This window comes from Rhamphochromis longiceps, linkage group LG17 (assembly GCF_057381845.1).
Source record: "Rhamphochromis longiceps isolate RC_006_pf linkage group LG17, R_longiceps_female_GT1.1, whole genome shotgun sequence".
In the NCBI taxonomy this organism is placed as follows: domain Eukaryota; kingdom Metazoa; phylum Chordata; class Actinopteri; order Cichliformes; family Cichlidae; genus Rhamphochromis; species Rhamphochromis longiceps.
Genome location: NC_140573.1, coordinates 11339958 through 11361064, shown reverse-complemented (window position 1 = coordinate 11361064; position 21107 = coordinate 11339958). Strand labels below are relative to the sequence as shown.

General features: G+C 37.9%; 1 protein-coding gene across 1 annotated transcript; it reads left to right on the top strand.

Moving 5' to 3' along the window:
- The first annotated feature begins 4671 nt into the window (after nt 1-4671).
- LOC146649345 (complement factor H-related protein 1-like) lies at nt 4672-19649 on the top strand. The gene is made up of 8 exons (XM_085387088.1): nt 4672-4837; nt 11392-11574; nt 12140-12307; nt 14940-15107; nt 15443-15634; nt 15726-15911; nt 19162-19341; nt 19436-19649. The coding sequence occupies exons 1-8, from the start codon at nt 4759-4761 to the stop codon at nt 19621-19623; spliced, it is 1344 nt and encodes a 447-aa protein (XP_085243214.1). The 5' UTR covers nt 4672-4758; the 3' UTR covers nt 19624-19649.
- The last annotated feature ends 1458 nt before the right edge of the window (nt 19650-21107 follow it).

Below are 21107 nucleotides of genomic sequence, written 5' to 3'. Positions count from 1 at the left end.
CGGTGGCTCACAGGACAAGGCTACATTCCTGTCCTGCCAGAAGAGAAACTTAGGAGTCTTCATGCAGTTCAACCACACCTGTCATATTCCGTATGACAGGGGTCTCAAACTCCAGTCCTTGAGGGCCGGTGTCATGCAACTTTTCCATGTGTCCCTGGTGCAACACACCTGAATACAATTAGTAGGTCATTAGCAAGAGTATAGAACTTGACTGCATGCTGAGGTGGCAACCCCTAACCCTACTCAAGGAAATTTAAGTAAATGTATGTATTTGGAAACATATACTTCTAAAAAAAATACTTTTATTGCACCATGTTCATTCACTCATGAGCTGCTGTAACATGAATCAAATGTCTGAATTGCCAACTCAGCATGCAGTCAAGTTCTATAGTCTTGCTAATGACCTACTAGGTGTGTTGCAACAGGGACACATGGAAAAGTTGCAGGACAGTGGCCCTCAAGGACTGGAATTTGAGACCCCTGCCGTATGGTGTTCTGCAGTTTTCTACCCCACCGTTACAGCATGTCTGACTGCCTGTTCAACATATGCAAAAATATATGATGAGTTTAAGCATGTGATGACAAAGGCCTTCCATTATGGTGTTTGTCATCACATGTCACAGACATCTGGATGATCATTTGGAATAAACAAGAAACTAAAAAATTGTTACTTCATCTTTTATCTTTATTATTATTATTGTTCTTATTTTACATTGTTAGGCATTAGGTTTATTTGTAGTAGTCCTTTCCAACTTCTTTCCCTCGTCCATGTTACTGTGTCAGCTTGTCAGCATCTATTTGGGGTTGGGAGTGGAACAGAAAGTAAGGAAATCCAAAGTGCCATTAAAACCAGGAGAGGTTCTTATATTTCAGAAGAAGGGATTAATTCAAAAGAAATGACCTCAATGTCATATTTTATTTAGGAACCCTAGAGAGCACTTTGCAAAATAACACATTCTTATAATTTCACCCTCAGATGAGCCAAGCTACGACTGTCAGGGAAGGTGATGTAGGTACAGAGCATGTGAGAGTGGTTAAGTTAATGTCTCTTGTCTAGATGAAGGCACGAGAGGGATCAATGGCAAGGCGTAGAGATTCAGTATCTTCAGTCTTCAGTGGACACTCCATTTCTGGCACAAAACACCTGTAACAGATGATCGATTTAGGAGGTGACCCGACAACTTCAGCCTGTCAAACATAGCAATGGAGAAGTATGTTTAAAAAAACCCCAACTAATTAAGCATGCACTCGGTACCCTAAGAATTATTATGATAGTTAAACACAGTGATAGTCACATATCATATCACTTCAAACAGAGGTGATCCAGTAATGCTGCACTAATGAATTACACTAACTATTCACTTTAGCTAAAGTTATTAAGTTAGCTAAAGAGTTGGGATGCTGTGCAAGACATAAATAAAGCTAAAATACAAAGGTTTGGACACCGTTTTGCATGTTTCCCTACTATAGGGGTCTCTACAGCATACAGGGCTCTGACAGGGTACAAGATGACAACTTTGGAATTCTACTAGAAACAGTCGATCCTATTTGTTTGTCAAAGCTGAATCCAGGGCAAACTACGCTAAATTGGCGTCTTTAGCTAACAGCTACAATGAGCATAAAAGTTACCTTACGGCTATCATTTGTTAACATGATGCTTGTTCTTATACATGTAATACATTTATTACCAACCTGAGAGTTTATCCGCTGGTCATTCGACATGACGAATGACTTCTGAAGTGTTAATTCAGCTAAAGATGCTGTAGATTCCCGTCAGTAACACTTTCGGTCCGCTAGTAAAACGTAGTTCTATTAATCTGCGCTCGATTACTCTTGAACCGGAACCGGATGTAAGTCCCAAAAAACTGAATTTTGGAACTGAAATTAAATTGTAGAACTGAAACTGAATGGTGAGAAGTGAATCTGAACTTATTCGAGAGCTAAACTTTTAAAGGATAAAATACGGTTACAAAGCAAATAAATTCATTTTCAAAATATAAAATTCTATTTCAATTTAGTGATGATCATTTTCAAACCAATAAATTGAATTTCAAATTAGGCTAATTCATATTCAGTTTTTAAAAGCTTTTATTCAAGTTACAATTCAGATTCAATCCGAGCAATTCAAATTCAAATTTAACTTATTCAAATTCTGTTTCTGATGGCACAGATTTCTGCCCATAGGCGGCTGCTACTTAGTTTTAATATTACTCTTATTACTCTTTCTGGGTCACAAAATAAACTTTTAAGATATTTTCAGGCAAGAATGTAGCTGTGTAACCTTCAAATATTTGCTCGTTTTTTTAAGACATCACATATTTGCAAAGAGCTCTGACGTTTTCGGAGAAGTCTGTTACCCACCAGCTCGATAGCTAGGCGGTTCACTAGAGTACGTGAGAACAGGTTGTCGCTACTCAGGTTAAACATGATATATAGGTCACTTAGATAACTTAAAAATGTTATTGTTTGGCTTTTTTCAATGTTTTATTTGCTAGTGAGTAAATCGGTTTGGCTGAGATTACAGCTGAATAAACGACATACGGAAAACTGATTAAACAGAAGTGTGACATGATCGAGAATTTGCGCCAGTGTCCTGTTATGTTTTAAAAAGTAAGGAGCAGACAGCTGAACTCCACCGAGACAGGTGGTGACGCAAATCTGAAGGCTAGACCATCCAATTTCACAGCCGCTCACTTCCGGTCTAACTGGCCTTCAGAGGATCCAGCCCACGTAGACCGCGAAGGCCAGGTCCGCAGGAAGATGCAGCCCCTGAATTTGGACCCCCCCTTCTTTCTTTCTCAACTTTATAGTGCTGTGAAAAAGTTTTTGTCCCTTCCTGATTTTTTGCATATTTGTCACACTTACATGTTTCAGACAATCAAACAAATTTTAATATTAGACAAATATAACAGGAGTAAATGCAAAACACAGTTGTTAAATTATCATTTTTTTTATTAAGGGAAAATCCATCCAAACCTACCCGGCCCTGTGTGAAAAATTCATTACATTCAAATTCATTAGAAAAATAAATTAGACAAACTACAAATTCTAATTATGATTTCTGATCTCAAAACTATTTTTGGCAAAATTTATTACAGTATAATACTGAAGTCATAATAAGCGCTCCTAATCTGGGACATGATATTACTAAATCTATACAACAATTCTTACATCAGATGAATTGAAGGGTAAATGGAAATGGTTATGGAAAGAGATGTGAGTTTGACCATTTTTGCTGTTTTTAGGTTGAACATAATTGCAAATATGGAGTGGATCACTAGAGACAAATGTTTGCTGACAATCTGTATTCACTCCTTCTTTACTTCTGATTTCATTTCCAATAAAAGACAGAAAACATTTGGCTCTTTATTGAGTTTGTAGTTGTTCCTGTCATTACACACACAAAACAAATCTCATGTATACTGACTGCCTCGGGACACAACACAACATTAGTGACGTGCAGTTGTTTCCAAGTCTGGCCTCTTATCTTGTATGAGTTTAGGTTGAACTGAACATGTATATTTGAGTTATAACCAAGTCGTGTCCAATGGCAAAACATCAAAATTAGAAAATGATTCACAATTTACCATCACAAATGTTTTAGACCAACCAAATGTGACATTAATCTCTTCTTTAGAAGGAACTTGTTAAGTACAAAAGCTGGAAAAGGTTAGATTTACATTACAATTCAAATCAAAATGACTGAAGATGAAGGAAAGGACAAAACTGTATGGACATTTCATTCACGAGAGTTACTTGAGTTTTCTTTAATTTTTCAAAAGCCTACATCATTTCAACATTACTTTGTCCTCTCTGTCTCTTCCTGCTTTGAATGCTATAAATTAATATATTAATTAATAGACAAACAACTTTTTTATACTTTCCTACATGTGCATAAAATCAAACCAATGTTTTCTGGAGCAAACACAGGAAAACACGTATTAAAGAGTGAAAACATTGAGCACTGGCCTACTTTCTGTCTTACATTTCTTGGAAAAAAGTGGTGCTGGCAGGGACATGTTTTTGAACTTTCTGTTTACTTTTTCTGTAAAGTATGTTGACAAGAAGTAGAATAAATAGCGTGAGGCCATATTAAGAAACAAAGGCAAATCCTGCATTGCTCAACAGCTACATTTTGTTTTAGTAGTTTGCAAGAGGTCAGAGTTCATCACTGTTGATTTCGAATGCAGTTCTCTCCTTTCTTACAAGATTATCCAAGTTTTTCCCAGTTTGTACCTAAGTGTAATTCAGACTGTTCATTTATATTCAGACTGCTGTACTTTAAAAAAAAAAAAAATTCCAACTCAAACCTTGGTAAGGTTAAAAATGTTCTTTGCTCTATTGATTCCTGCAGATGATTAACAGGAACAAAAAAACAAATCAACATTTAGCCATTTATAAATATTTGTGTTTTCACCAACTGGTGAATTGTATTTTTAATGGCATGACATGACCTCATAATAATAATTTATATAACAGCCTGAAAAATCTACTATTTGTCTACTGAGTTATCTAATTATCTAGTTTTTGCAGTGTGTGACTTTGTTATGTGTAATAACATTAGGGAAGCATTATGGTGTTTATAACAGTTTGTTAGGGTCCCACTGTGTCTTTAAAGTGGCAGCATGTGATCACAGTATTTATATCTGTTTCCAGTGAGCCTGAGATTGTTTTTGGAGGCAGGAACAGACTTGTGTAAATCACTGAACAATCTTTTTTTTCTCTGTCTGCAGTGTTTAGTTTTCTTTGAGGGATCAGATGCACAAAGACAACATGCATGCAATAACCAAAATCCTGTTTTTGTGCATATGTTCACTGACGTCAGTGAAGAGCCAAGGTAAGTACTTCAAGTGATTTCAATTATTACATGATATTTTGATGGTTTTCATGTTAATGTGAATAATGGGAGTTTATCCAGGAGTTGGTGTCATGAACTGGCTGTGTAATGCAGGCAGGGTAGGACTTAAATGCAGACTTACGGAGACAGCACTTAGACCTCCACAATCAGAATCAGAATACTTAGGAAATTATGTGGGTTGCAGTTGCTCTGAGAAGAAATGGTAAAAATAGTAACAGTTGTCACGGCCGAGGCCGCCTCAAAGGGGAAAGGACTCAAATGCAGGACGCCGAACAGCACGTAAGTAGTTTTAGAGACGATGTTTATTTACTCAGTAAGTGTTCATAAACTGGAAAGTGAGGTTAACAAGTGCGAAGTGCCACAACTGAATCAAAGGGGTCTTAAGCAGCCTGGGCTAAGTAAGCAATCTGGTCTTGGTCAGTGGAAACAGCAGTTCCGGGGATTGGGCTGGAGGGAGAGTCACACTGGGTCCAGGGAAAGGGTCAGAGTCGGTCGGTGGTGACGTGGAGGGGTGAGTGGTCCGGGTGTGTGGTCCGAAATTCCTGGCGTGGAGGCAGGCAGGTGGTTCGGGTGAACAGCCTGTGGGACTGTCAGGTGGTCCAGCGTCTGGGTTGGAGCTCTTCGGCAGAGATTAGTGTTTGGCAGCTTGGTGTGGCTATGAGAGAAACACATGATGAGACAAGGTAATTCACAAAGCGAGTGCGAAATCACGGTGGTGCCCTGCACTAACTAGGGTTAGCTGAGAATCTGGCGAAGAGAGGTTGAGTGCGCTGGCCTTATGAGACCCCGGCTAAATTACCCACAGGTGTGAGCAATCAGCAGAACACTGAGGCCCCTCCCAGGGGTGGAGATGCCGGCTCGGAGGGAGACACACTGGCACACACCCGGACCATGATAACAGTAACAGACTAAACTCCAAACAATACATTATGTTGCAGATTTTAATATTAATTAGTCATTGTCAATTGCTGATTTGTCCTGTTCTCATTGTATGACGAATTATGATGGCTGTTTGGTAGCCATTTGCATACTATGCATACTCTCTCTCTCTTCATATGTGTGTGTGTGTGTTTCTCTGGTGAAATTCAGTATGGTTGCGACAACAGTTTTATGTTAATGTACAATCTTTAATATGGTGTGTGTGTGTGTGTGTGTGTGTGTGTGTGTGTGTGTGTGTGTGTGTGTGTGTGTGTGTGTGTGTGGAGGGGGGTGGTGGTGAGTGTTTGCCAAGGGCACCAGACAGGCTAGGACTGCCACTGCTTTGGAGTACGGCAATCCAAAATGTGACAGTAAAGCAAAGATTGCTTTTAGAAGCGCCTTCTTTCAGCAGTTAAATAGTAACAGCCAAACAATCACCAACCACCTGATAGAGAATAGAGCAGCAACTCTGAAACTGAACTTCTAAAATTGTAATTAATAAGAAAACATTGCAGCTACTTTGCTGGTTTTGCCAGTAAAGCGATCGCTTTCACTTTATCAGAAATCTTCCTTTTACAACAGGTTAATCAGCAATTACCTTTTATGTACACTTTCTTTTTCTTTTTTTAATTTATGTTTTATTAGTTTTCTTATTTATACAACATGTACAACAAATTCAACTTAATCACCGTGGGGGGGAAAGCAAGGCAAAACAAAACAACAACAAAAGAGACAAACGGACCAAAACAAAAACAAAAACAAAAACAAACGAAACAAACCAAGAAATAAAATGACATTATACAAAATTGGGCCTCCCATTTTGTACTTATTTCAACCATTTCAACCAATATTCTTCAAATGAGTCCGCCTGCCACTTTAGCCTAAAAGTTATTCTTTCCATAACAAAAATAGTATATATCACATCAATCCATTCATCTATAGTAGGAGCATCCTCTTTAAGCCAAAGGCGAGTTATGGCCTTTTTGGAAGCTACTGACAGCACACTGAACAAATATTTATCCAGTTTGCATAGATTAAGACTCTCTAGGTTGCCTAGGTACAATAATGCAAAATGAAATTGTATTTTCTTTTGGAAGATTGTTTCCATGACCTTATGTATTTCCTTCCAAAATGGAACCACACGGGGACATTCCCAAAAAATGTGGAAATGATTTGCTGTTGCATGTCCACAATGCCTTCAGCATGTTGTATTCTGAGAATAATTGGATTTTTGAGCTGAGGTAATAAAATAACGAATTACATTCTTCCAACTGAATTCCCTCCACGAGGGAGAGCTTGTTACTGGCCACTGCTGCCTACAGATCCCATCCCATTCCTCTCCTGTTAGGGATAGATTGCTCTCTGTTTCCCATCTTGCTTTAACATATCTTGTATCATCATCCCGTAGATTGATCAGTGAACAATATAATTTGGAAATAATTTTTTGATAGGGTGCATCTCTATATGCATTCTCGAATATATATATAATCTCTTCCTTCCCAGTCGATAACTGAGGATTTTTTAACTTTTTATTCAGGAAGTCCCTCAGTTGCAAGTATCTAACAAAATCTTGATTTTGCAACCCAAACTTTTTCTTAAGGTCCTGGAAACTCATCACTTTTCCATTTTTCAACAAGGTACTGTATGTGGTGAAACCTTTATTTGCCCATGTTTTGAATGTCGAGTCGCTCTTACTAGGCAAAAATTCTGGGTCATATGCAAACCACTTAAGGAATCCGGCCCTCTGGTTTAATTGATACTTTTTAAGTACTCTTTCCCATATCTTTAATGAACTTACTATCCAAGGGTTGCCCTTGCCCTATATCCCTGTATCCATTGATAAGTTTATGCCCAGATATTTGATAGTTCTTTTGTCCCAGCTTAGTTTGCGTTTGCTGTGCAGATTTTTTTTTTTTTTTGGGGGGGGGGGGGCTATAAAAGCTACTAATAATAATGGATTGGATTAATATAGCGCTTTTCAAGGCACCCAAAGCGCTTTACAATGCCACTATTCATTCACTCTCGCATTCATACACTGGTGGAGGCAAGCTACAGTTGTAGCCACAGCTGCCCTGGGGCAGACTGACAGAAGCGAGGCTGCCATTTCGCGCCATCGGCCCCTCTGGCCATCACCAGTAGGGTAAAGTGTCTTGCCCAAGGACACAACGACCAGGACAGAGAGCCCAGGCATCGAACCAGCGACCTTCCGGTTACAGATACACTTCCCAACCCCCTGAGCCACGGTCGCCCACTAAGAACTTGGGTTTTTTGTATATTCAATTTATATCCCGACTCGAGTATAGCCCATACTCCTTTAACACTGACATGAGCTCCATAAGTGATTCAGTAGGTTTTGATAAGTAAACCAAAACATCATCTGCGAACAAGGCCAATTTCTGCTCACTTCCAGCAATATTAATCCCTTTTATTTTACCATTCTGCCTAATCCTTTGAGCCAATGGCTCTATAAAAATAGCAAATAAGAGTGGACTCAGTGGGCATCCTTGTCTTGTGGACCTTTCAAGCTTAAAAGCATCTGAAAGTTCACCGTTAATCTTTATTTTTACAGTTGGGCTATTATACAAAGCCCTCAATATTGTAATGATGGACCCATTAAACCCAAATCTAAGCATTGCTTGGAATAAAAATTCCCATCTCACAGAGTCGAAAGCTTTTTCAGCATCTAGACTCAATAATATAGCTGGTATTTTATTTAGATTAATATGTCTAATAATTTGCAGAGTTCTCTTAACACTATCGTGGGTTTGGTGCGACCTAACAAATCCAGTTTGGTCTAGACCCTTCAAGTCTCCGTGCTATGATTGACGTAAACAATTTGTAATCTACATTTAATACACTTATTGGCCTGTAGTTGGAACATTCTAGTTTCGTAAGTAGCCAATTAAATGTTTTAAGTAAGACCGGTGTCAAAGGTTCCCCTAATTTCTTATACCACTCCGCAGTAAAACCATCTGTACCTGGAGATTTGTTTGCCTTAAGTTTTCCAATCGCCATGTGAAGTTCTTCCCTTGTAATTTGCTTCACTAATGATTTGTTTTCTTCTACTGTAAGTTTAGGGAGGTGTAACATGTCAAGCAAACTCTCCATTTGATCATCGTTGTTTGTGGGTGGTTGTGAATATAATTTTTCATAGTATCTCTTAAAGCAATCCTTAATTTCCTCTATACCCTGCATTTCCATTTTGGTTTCCGGGTCCCTTATCCTGTACATTGTTCTGTCTGCTTGTTGTTTCCTAAATCTATATGCCAATTGTTTCATATATTTAGCTCCCCCCTCATAATATCTTTGTTTGGTCAACATTAATTTCGTTTGGATGTCATGAGTGTATATCTCATTAATTAAATTTCTCTTCTTTGCCATTTCTAATTTTGTCTTAGTATCAATAGTATTTTTATGTGTGGCCTCTAATTATAATAGTTCCAACTGCAACTTCTGGAATCTTGCAACTTTGGATTTTTTAATATTGGAGGTTATAGCAATAACTTTTCCTCTCATCACTGCTTTGCACGCATCCCACAAAATCGGTGGGGGTAACTCATCTTTATCAGGCGTGGCGACCGTGGCCGTGGCTCAGGGGGTTGGGAAGTGTATCTGTAACCGGAAGGTCACCGGTTCGATCCCTGGGCTCTCTGTCCTGGTCGTTGTGTCCTTGGGCAAGACACTTTACCCTACTTGCCTACTGGTGCTGGCCAGAGGGGCCGATGGCGCGAAATGGCAGCCTCGCTTCTGTCAGTCTGCCCCAGGGCAGCTGTGGCTACAACCGTAGCTGCCTCCACCAGTGTATGAATGCGAGAGTGAATGAATAGTGGCATTGTAAAGTGCTTTGGGTGCCTTGAAAAGCGCTATATAAATTCAATCCATTATTATTATTATCATTGAATTCCAGGTATTCAGCAATGTCTTTTGTCAACTGTTCACATGTCCATTCGTTCAGTATACTAGAATTTAATTTCCAGTTGGTTATTTTTCTCCTTTGAGTAGAGTTTAAAGATAAATATTGAGGGCAATGATTGAAAGGTCCATTGGCCCAATATGGTACTCGTGTATTTTGTTCATATCAGTACCAAAAGTGAGGAAGTAGTCTATTCTCAAATAAGTTGCATGTGGAGATGAATAGTAAGTATAGTTCCTTGCCGTTGGATTAAGACGCCTCCAAGTATCCACCAATCCCATCTCCTCTATCAGAAGGTTCAGTTTTCTAGTTAGTTTTTGTGATTGAGATATTCTCTTCCCCGATGCGTCCAGATGTGGTTTTAATGTAATATTAAGGTCTCCTCCGCAGACAAGTAATCCCTGTGCCTCTGTCACTACTTTCTCGAGTACTTGCATATAGAAATCAAATGTGGAACCTGGAGGAATATAAACATTATAGAACGTGATCAATTCCCCATCCAATTTGCCCTGTACCAGGATAAATCTGCCTTCTCTATCCCTAATTGTAGCAAAGTGTTCAAGAATGACCTTCCCTGATATTAAAATAACCCCCCTCCTCTTGTATGTCTTAAACCATTTGAAGAGTAATAAGCGTGCTTGAAACCTTGTCTCTTAAGTGTCTCGTGCTCAAGGCCCACCAAATGTGTCTCTTGTAGAAATGCCACATCAATATCCTCTCTTTTCGGTTTACTAAGAATTTTTCCCTGCTTTGTCGGGCTTTGGAGTCCATTTACGTTAAGTGAGAGTACCTTTAACATTTGGCTTTATTATACCGCCAGACAGAACCATGAATGTGCATTCCAAATGTCACTGAAATAAAACATTGTGCCCCCACTGTTAACACAAAACTAAGATTAGTACACAAAAACAATAGAACCAATATAGAGTCGTCCATATACTCAGGATCATTCGACCCCTTTAGGTCCCTGTTGGAGAGAGGAGAGAAAGGACCCACCATACGGTGGGGGCTTTCCCTAGTGTTGTGGCGACTGTCCAACTGGTATATCCCACTTACACTAGATGAGTCCAACATATATGGTAACTTATAAATCTGATCAACTGAACTATCAACATACCGACTTGGACACAATGAAACCAAATAGAGCATATTACCTTCTTATTTAGACTGCTTGCCTGTGAGTGTAGCTCCTATCCTCCTTGTCATTCATATTTAGTAGTCTCTTCTATATTCCCGCAGTTTGCGTCGGACTCGAGTTTCCATTCGTGGCCCTCTGTCCCTCTCCATATCCACATATGGAGAGGGACATGGCATGAAAATGCGTTACATACTTTCTCTTCGGTGCTGGGTCCCGAGTTTGCGCATGTGGGGACCACCTCTATGCCCCGTGTTCTCAGATCCTCCGCTGCGTCCTCTGTGTCCTCGTAAGACCTGCTCATAGAAGTAGGTTTTCACCTGGTGAAACGGTAACAGTTACATGTGAGGAGAGATACTGGATTGGGAGAACCCGCACGCGCTCAGTTGAGACTACTTGCAATGAGGATGGACAGTGGTCTGTCAGACCAGTATGTCAAGGTATAAAACTACAAAAGCTTTAGACACATATTCTAAGCTCACTGTTCTTTGCTTTCATGTAGTTCAATCAGCCATGAGGATGATGAACAATTTTTTTGAAGATTATCCAGTCTTTCTTTCTTTACAGAGGTTACATGTATCCGTCCACAAGATAGACTTTTGTCCCGCTGGGAGGCGTCTTGGCGTGATGAGACAAAGAAATTGGGTGATACTGTCAGGTACACATGTATATCAGGATACAGGAGGAAAGATGGCGTCACTCGGGCCACATGCACCAGAGATGGATGGGAACCAAATCCACTTTGTGAAGGTATGGTGGAGTTTAGTTCACTTTTCTTCTAATTCTGACATGATCGTTTTTAATTTCTTTAATATTAGTCCATATTTGAGAAAACAGGAGAGAACTGCAGAGTGTCTTTGGTCAAACAGAAGCCTCAAAGGATCATTCAGTCATAGAGTAAAATCTTACGAACCAGCAATATAAATTTTAGAGACTCTGTGTGATAGTTCATAGTGAGAGAAAATGGTAATAACATTCATTTTTTTTGTTTATTTGTGTACTAACCAAGCACTAACCGAAAGAGTGTACAAATACTCACTGGATACTATTTTCTGTACAAACTGCAAGAAACATTTCTACTGCCACAACAACTTTCAGCTGGATGTTGAATCCACAACTGAACACTTTTCTTGTCCTTTGACTGAACATATTCAAATATAAAATACAGAACTGTTAAATGGAATCACATTTACACTGGGGAGCTGCTGCTTTTACTTAAAAGATTATATGAAAGTATCTGAATGTTTTACATGACAAAATTATCTGAATCAAAGTAAATGCAGAAGCTTAATAAATGTGGTTTTGTTCCTTTCAGAGATAAAATGCAGGAGGCAACAGTTTAATAATGCAGATATTACTGGAAAAATTCAGGCTGAATACAGGTACAACGATCGTGTCCAGTATAACTGCAGGATAGGTTATGAAGGAAGTTTCACTCTAACCTGTAGAGAACATGGCTGGCATAGGTCTAATGAATGTACAGGTAAGAAAATGCAATAAACTTAAAAGGATACATTTATTCAGTTATTCAAGGACTACTGTTTTTCATGACAAATATAAATGTTGTAAACAACTGATGACAAAAGACAAATGTATAAACTGTATATAAAAGGTGAGCATTGCTTTCAGGACTGAAAAGTGAAGCTAATATGAAAGTTCAGTCAACATGAATTCTCTCAAATCGGGGAACTTGCAGAAAAGCATCTGGTTCTACAGAATGGTAAATGATCTGTATTTGTATAGCGCTTTACTAGTCCGTAAGGACCCCAAAGCGCTTTACACATTCAGTCATCCACCCATTCACACACACATTCACACACTGGTGATGGCAAGCTACATTGTAGCCACAGCCGCCCTGGGGCGCACTGACAGAGGCGAGGCTGCCGGACACTGGCGCCACCGGGCCCTCTGACAGAAGTCTATCTTTAGTCTATCTTTGTCTTTAGATTCCTTGATGAGCTCCACAAACATTTTTCTTTTGTGAAGCAATGCATGTTACTCTTATCAAAGAGTAACATGCATTTTCCTTGACAATGATGTCATCGCCTTGTCCATCTTTTTCTGGGATTTCTTGCCCTGAAAATAAAGAAAAGGTTATACTTTCCACACATACAAATCTGCTTGGGGCTCATTCGGATCCCAGTGCCGTAAATTTTGTCATCAGATGGTTAGAGCGAGGTTTCGTGCCAAGGTGCTGATTTTTTTTTTGACGGAGCTAACTTATCCAAAAAGAATTTGTATGGTATTGCACCTGGTGGTAGACGTCGAGCAGACATCAAAGAAGTTTAACACAGAATAATAACTGGGCCTTTGGGTCTCCGGTTGTCCATGTCTGCATCCGACTTTAACCTTGGCTTAAGTATCTGTTTGAATCCTTTTTTTGTTTAGCGTTCACATTTACTTCTATTCCTAATTCCCACTTCTATTAGTTTGATTCCTCCTTTAGTCTTCCATGCTTGTGTCGTCTTCCTTTTATTTAGTTCATTTATGTGTCTTCTGTGATATCTCACTTCCTGTTTTATTTTGAGAGTTTGTGTTCCTTATGTTTTGCTTCTGGTTTTGCTTCATTCATCTTTTTTCCTCAATCTGAAATCTCCAAAGTGACACCTGGAGGCCAGTTTGGCTATTGCCATATCATGATAATGGGCATGATGTTTTACTCAGGGTCTGGAGTTTTTGTCATAGCGAACCTCCTGCTGTTCTTTATGAGAGATTCACACCAGAAGCATCAGTGAGAATTTAAAAAAAAAACTGTTAAGAAGTAGGTCGCCTCTAATTAATGAATTTGTTTTTCTAACATTTAATTTTCAGGTATATATATATTCCTTATGTCAGTGCAGTATATGAGTAACGTTATATACTGACCATGAAGTCAGTTAATGCAGTAAATAACATTTTACAGAGAACAGATGGAGTCATAGCTGTAAAAGTCTGTTTTATTAAAACAGAGGCTGTTTGATCTTAATGAATTTACAGTACATTGTGCCATTCTCTCCTTGCTGATATGAGTGAATGGAGCTCCAACTCCAGTGGCTGACTTTCTAACTTTCACTCATGACAGTAACCATTCGAATAAGATATTTATGTATTATTTATATAATATTTCTTTAATTACACTTTGGATTGCAGTGTATAAGTGACTGGATAGTCTATATTGATCTTTACCATACACAACAAAAATAATAATAATGAGATGAGGTATTGTTTTCTGTTACACATGCTCCTGTAAGAAATAGAACCGCAAATATAAAAAAAATTATTATTTGATTTGTGTCTGTTTATCAGTTGAAATCACCAGCTCTTGTTTTGTTTAGCTCCCTCTGCTTCCCTGAGTCTGCATTTTGGGTCCTCGCTCACTAACATCTGACACATCATGGGAAGGCTTTGCGCAACTAAAAGCCTATTCCACAGGGCGGCTGTCCCAAAGGTCCAGCACCTGATTTCTTCAATTCTAATATATAAGAAGGGATGCTAGTAGAAAGGATGACTCTTTCCTTGTCAACTTCTTTCAGATGTGTCGCTAGCATCAAATTAAAAAAAAAAAAAATCCTAAAATTGTGTATTTTTCAGTTTATGACATTTGCAAATCATTTCTGTATCTTTTCATTTACCTTTTGTACTGCATCTCAAAAAATTTGATATTGGGGTGGTAAATACAAAAGAGAAGTATGTTTGTTAATGCCTACTGAGTTCACTAGTTTGCTAAAGGCGTAGACCCGGGTGAACCCATCCATTAAGATGGCAGTGGTAAAAGTCAAATGCAAGTTGAAAGCTCAGTCTCACTTGTGGCTGAGGTTTTTGCTGTTTTGGTAAGAATCTAAAGCTGCAGTCTGAAAGTCTAATAGTAGTGACAGTCATGAACCAAATTTCATCCAAACATCTCACGTAAAGACAATCAAAAACCACACGAAATGGAGGTTTGCCAAAGTCAGCAGGATTCAATGCTAGTCACTTAATAACAGACATTACACAGTCTATTCAATAGTATTAAGGATATTTAAGCCTAGTCCAAAGATAGTTGAATAATGTTATCTATGAATCACTACTAATAACACAAGAATGTATTCTGACTGCTCTTTGATAATATCTAAATGTAATATCTGTCTTTCTGATAGCTATAACAGGATGTCCAACAACGAGCTTTGACCGCAGACTTAAAGTTTGGCAACATGGTGACAAACTTTACTTCAGGTGTGAGGATGGTTACAAACCTCTCAGCAAAGGCTGGTGGGGTGAAGCCACATGTGTGCACGGTGTTTGGTCTGGAGTTGAAAGCTGTATTGGTAATTAAAGTTTCTAATTAAAGTATCTTCTGTTATTAGCTTGAAGCAAACACAGTGACTTGTTCAATACCAATGTCAAGATGGGGAGTATAAGATGTTTAGGTAGAAAAATATAAGTTTTGAAATCTGTTTTAAACATCTTTTTAACATTTGAGTTTTATCTGCAGTTATGTTTAAGAAAACTGGTGTGAAAATATTTTCTGTAATATCTTACAATAAGTGCATTCATACAGAGTTTCTTCCATTGCTTATTCTGATCACATTTTTAAATATGGAAATGGATTTCATCCATCTGTAATATTTTGCCTGATTGTTTGTAATCATATCCACCTTAGAGGAACAAAAGTGTCGAGAAGCTCCTGAGATTCCTAATGGGGAAGGAATACTAGGGAATACTGAACAACACGGACAGACCCAAGAAATGATATTCATTGATTGCAATGAAGGATACTCTGCTAAGATTGAGGAATTAACCTGTCGTGACGGACGATGGGATTTAAATGGATCACTTGATGATATCTGTAAATGTGAGTCACCTCAAGCATTATTTTGATGCATGTTTTTATGAAAAGATTACAGAGTGTAAATTAATAGTGTACATGTTGTGATGTCTTACAGCTAATCATGATAACTGCAGCCCTCCACCCAAAGTTGAAAATGCTGTTATTACAACTCGTTATCGGAAGCAATACCCATCTCGCTCTGAAGTAACCTATCAGTGCTTTGACAATTACATTATGGAAGGAAAAGCTACGATTAACTGCATAGCTGGGGAATGGAAGGAGCTCGCCATTAAGTGTTTACGTACGTACATGACATAAATAAATAAAAATGGTGGGGCAAATACTTTACATCATCAAAAAAAACCTGTAAGAACTGGGCATTAATTTCAGTTTCACTGCAGCAATGAGAAACTGGAAATGGTTAAAAAGCAGTGAGTGTTTGGAAGCTAGGTATTGGGAGTATCCTGTACTATTTTTAACACAGAAAATTTTTGATTTTGTTTTCTTTATTACAGTTACACAGACTGAAATCTTTTACCACATGATTATGTGCATGCTGTGAAAATGTCTCAGGGACACTGGCACCTTTCCAGCTCACAAACAGCAGACGCACACACACAACATTTTATACTATTCTATTCTATACTATTTATACTATACTACTCTCTCCATCATCTTCTCAATATCAAACTTTCAACTTGCTCTCCTCTGATACTTGGTCCTCTTTTACTCCTTTTACATTACAAGACATCAGATGCCTGCTTTGTCATATAAAACAGACTTCAAGCCCCCTTGATGTCCTTCCATCTTCATTTTTCACTAGTGTGTTTGATTCAATTGGCCCCTATATTGTGGAAATGATAAATACTTCTCTTCATACTGGCTCAGTCCCCAGCTTCTTTAAACAAGCTATTGTTGAGCCAAAATGAAAGAAACCCCAGCTGGATCCATCTCTTCCTAACAGTTATAGGCCAATATGCAAATTGCCTTTTATATCGAAAATTTTAGAAAAAGCAGTAGTAGAACAACTTAACTATTTTCTGGATAAAAATGCCGTTAAAAATGCTGTTCCAGTCTGGTTTTCGTAAATTGCATTCCACTGAAACGGCCTTACTTAGAGTATCTAGTGATATCTTGATGGCAGCAGACTCTGGAGAATATACAGTGCTGGTCCTGTTGGATCTCAGCTCTGCTCTTGACACAGTAGATCACAGTATCATGATAAACAGACTCAAGAACTTGTTTGGGATTACTGGTGTTGTTTTAAAATGGTTTATATCATATCTGTCTGAGAGATCTTTTACTGTTTGCATGAATCATGTCACATCAGAATCAACAGTTTTGCCGTGTGGGGTACCTCAGGGATCTGTCCTGGGTCCAATTCTCTTTTTACTTTATGTATTTCCCCTAGGCCAAATTATTAAGCGCTATAAATATATCTCCTATCATCTCTATGCTGACAACATCCAACTATACTGTTCCTTCAAAATGTCTGAGTTTTATAAATTGTCTAATTTAAGTAATTGCCTGACAGAAATCAACAAATGGTTAAATGATAATTTTCTCCAACTAAACTCTGATAAAACAGAAACTCTAATTATTGCTCCAGACCACATGGTCCCAGAAATTAGACAGCATATCAGCTTCTTAGACCCTTCTGTAAAATCAACCCTTAGAAACCTCGGTGCCATATTTGACAGCTCGATGTCGCTCGAGCAGCATTCTAAGCAGCTGGTCCGAAACTGTTTTTATCATTTACGGAATATTTCTAAACTCTACTAATGGTATCAAAGCTTGAACGTGAGATGATTATTCATGCTTTTATTTCTTCTCGTTTAGACTATTGTAATGGCCTTTTTACTTGTTTTAACCAATCAGCCTTAAATCGTCTTCCGACTGTGCAGAATGCTGCAGCACGTCTCTTAACAGGCACCAAGAGAAGATCGCATATCACTCCAGTCTTGGCCTCCCTTCACTGGTTGCCTGTAAATTTTAGGTTTCATTTTAAAATTTTAGTTCTAACCTTTAGGGCCCTACATGGTCAAGCTCCTCAATATTTATCTGACCTGCTGAAACCACATACATCTTCTCGGGCTTTAAGGTCATTAGATCAGAGACTGCTGGTGGTACCGCACACTCGTTTTAAAACTCGTGGTGATCGGGCTTTTCAGACTGTGGCACCACGGTTGGGGAATTCTCTCCCACTGTCTCTTCGCTGCACGGACTCCATTGATTCTTTTAAGAAACAGCTGAAGACATTTTTATTTAGAAAAGCATTTGATTAATTTCTTCTTATGCTGTTTTTATAGTTTTATTGTTTTACATTGTTTTATTTACTGTTATATTGTTTTTATATTTCCATTTCCTGTGTTGTAAAGCACTTTGTGATTTTTATCTGTGAAAAGTGCTATATGAATAAATTTTACTTACTTACTTTCTTACTATTAGTAATATACTATTTAAAATTGTACTATTAAATTCCAGTGCACAAAATAATCTAGGCAAGCCTCCAGTTTGCACTGGAACAGTTCGGAGCTGACTGTGAAGCGGTGGGAATGAGAATCACCACCTCCAGATCTGACGCTATGGTCTTCAGCTGGAAAAGGGTGGAGTGCCCACTCCAGGTCAGGGATGAGTTCCTGCCCCAAGTGTTTCTCGGAGTTTAAGTATCTCGGGGTCTTGTTCACAACTGAGGGGAGAAGAGAGCAGGAGATCCACAAATGGATTGGTGATGCGGTATACTGGTCCATCTTGTTCAAGAGAGATCTGAGTGTAAAAGAGAAGCTCTTGATTTACCAGTTGATCTACGTCCCTACCCTCACCTATGGTCACAAGCTGTGGGTAGTGACTGAAAGAACAAGATCGAGGATACAAGAGGCGAAAATTGGCTTTTTCTTTTACTACTATTACAGTTTGCAAGTAGCATGTATGACCACATCATTGAGTTGCGTGTTGTAGCCACACAGTGTTTTGTAGTAGTACAGAACAGTAAGTGAATTGTGAGTTTCTGGATTTTGAATTTAAAATCATGTGTAAATCATATTTTCAGGCTGGCCACCCCCACAAAAATCATCTAGCTCCCCCGGCAAGAATGGATACAAATACTAAATTTGTGAAACTGTGTTCAATTTCAAATGAATTCACTTATTATAGCATCATATGAATTCAATTCCCTGAAAAATGTCAAAAAGAAAAAAAACTCAGATCTGCTACTTGTGATTAAGGGAACAGTTTCTTAAGTAAATTAATGAATGGTTAAGAAAACTTTTAATGCTTATTATTAGCAAATGCATGTTTTAGACAATTACTTAATTATTCATGTCCTTCAGTAAACGATATATAGAATAAATATGAGAAAATAATATTAGTTACTCAGGAAAACAAATACAGCTACATGTTTCTTTCTAAGGTTTTGAGGCATTTTTCATTGAAGGAAAAAACATAATTGAACAGCATTTCCTCAAAAGCCAGCATACCAACGTTCCTGAAAGTATCACAGCTGCGCCACGTGATCATCTTTTTGTCAATCTTGGCTCTTCACTTATTTTCAGAAATTCCACCCTGTGGGATACCTCCAGCTCTTGAGGATGGAGACACCAAGACTGCCATCAAAGAGCATTACAGCCATAATGAAACTATTGAATACATGTGTCAGAGTCACTACATTATGGAGGGAGAACCTTACAAAACCTGCCTCTATGGTGAATGGACTGGACACATGAGATGCCTCAGTAAGTTACAGTTCTCCCCAATATTAAGAATAATTTTATCATAATATTCTTTTACATCTTTATCATAATATTCTTATATCTTTGTCTCTTGCAGGGCCTTGCATTGTGAATGAAGATGAAATGAGACAGCATAACATCACCTTGAAATCAAGTGGCACTAAGTATTTAGTTCATGATGAAATAATAGAGTTCAGGTGTACCAGAGGATTATCTACTGGTACTGTGGCAATGCGTCAGAGATGTAATAGTGGTGTGTTAGTCCTACCCACATGCCGAGAGTGAAAAGTTGAAATGATTTCTGATCTTCTGTTTTCAGATATGGAATAATAAATCACAGATTGTCTGGTTTGGTCCGTTTTCTGCTTTCTTCTACTTCACACTAGAAGTAAAACTCATATGTTCATACAGACATGCTTCCCATTTTTTGAAAGTACACTGACCAAAATTAAAATGTATAAATCTAATCCACAAGCACTCTTAAGTAATGCAAGATGTCGTGCATTTATTAAAGTAACTCTAACCAGCCAACAAAAACATGTGTTCATAATACAAAACAAGTTTACTTTGTGAAATGTTAAAAAGGTACAAAAAATAAAACAATAAAATAAAACAATATGTTTTCAAGACTTTTTCACAAGTTCCTATATCTCACTGAAATGTTGCTCTGTAGCTGATTTCTCGTATTTTAAGTGTGATTAGAAATTTTGACTAGAAACAAGACAAATATACTTGATAAGATTTTGAGTTTTCGCAGTGTACCCCCCACTGAGATCCGGCACTGCATAAACAGTTATACTTGAAACAGGCCAAATATTCTTAAATCTGACAAAAGTTTCTTGTTTTGAGAAGAAAAAAAATCTGCCATTGTGGTGAGCAAAAGTTGCTTGACTAGAATTGTTAAAACTAGAAATTAATCGATGCCTTTTAACTAGACAAAACTGTCTAAAATTTATGCTTAAATGAAGAAAATTTGACTTATTACAAGGAAAGAGACTGAATTGTTTCTTTCTTGATTGAGTTAAATATAAGAATTAAATCTTAACTCTGAGAACAATAATTAGAAAAAATCGCTGAGAATAAGACACCATCTGTTCAAAAAGCTACAACAAAAAAAAATATGGGACTTTATCTTAAAGCAAGACACCAGAAGCACTCTTATTTTTTGCACTTTTATTGACACAGCAACGGGTCAGTAAATCAACTTTAACAGTACTGAGGTCTAATTCCAGGAGACTCATGTCTAACATTACCTACATTTGAGCAGAGTACTGTGTAACATGGCCACTGTAAGAAGTGCATATTCCAGATACTCTTAACAGGAATAATAAGAGTATAAAATACTCATGACTGAATGTATCAAACATACATTTTGCTCTTACTTCACATTTTAATATTTTTAATGATAACATTATTAGGTTTTTAATGTCCCTTACTGCAGAATAAAGATTTCTTATGAAAGTTTGGTTTTGTTTTGGTTTTATCTTTAGCTCTATTCTAAGAAAATGACCAGCTTCAAGTGTCCTCATTGTAGGACACATACAGGATGTCATGCTGAAATGTAAAGCACTTACAATAGAAGCCACTAGAAACAAATTATTCCAGCCTAATTGATGACATTTATGGCATTCAGGTTTTCAGGATTTTTATCGGTTTTTAGCGTTATTTTGTTATTGTTTTTAATCGCCAAATCGGTTTTTCTGGGTCTTTTCACGTGTGTTATGAATAAATCTTTTTTTCGGTACCAATACTAGTTTTTTTGTTGTTGA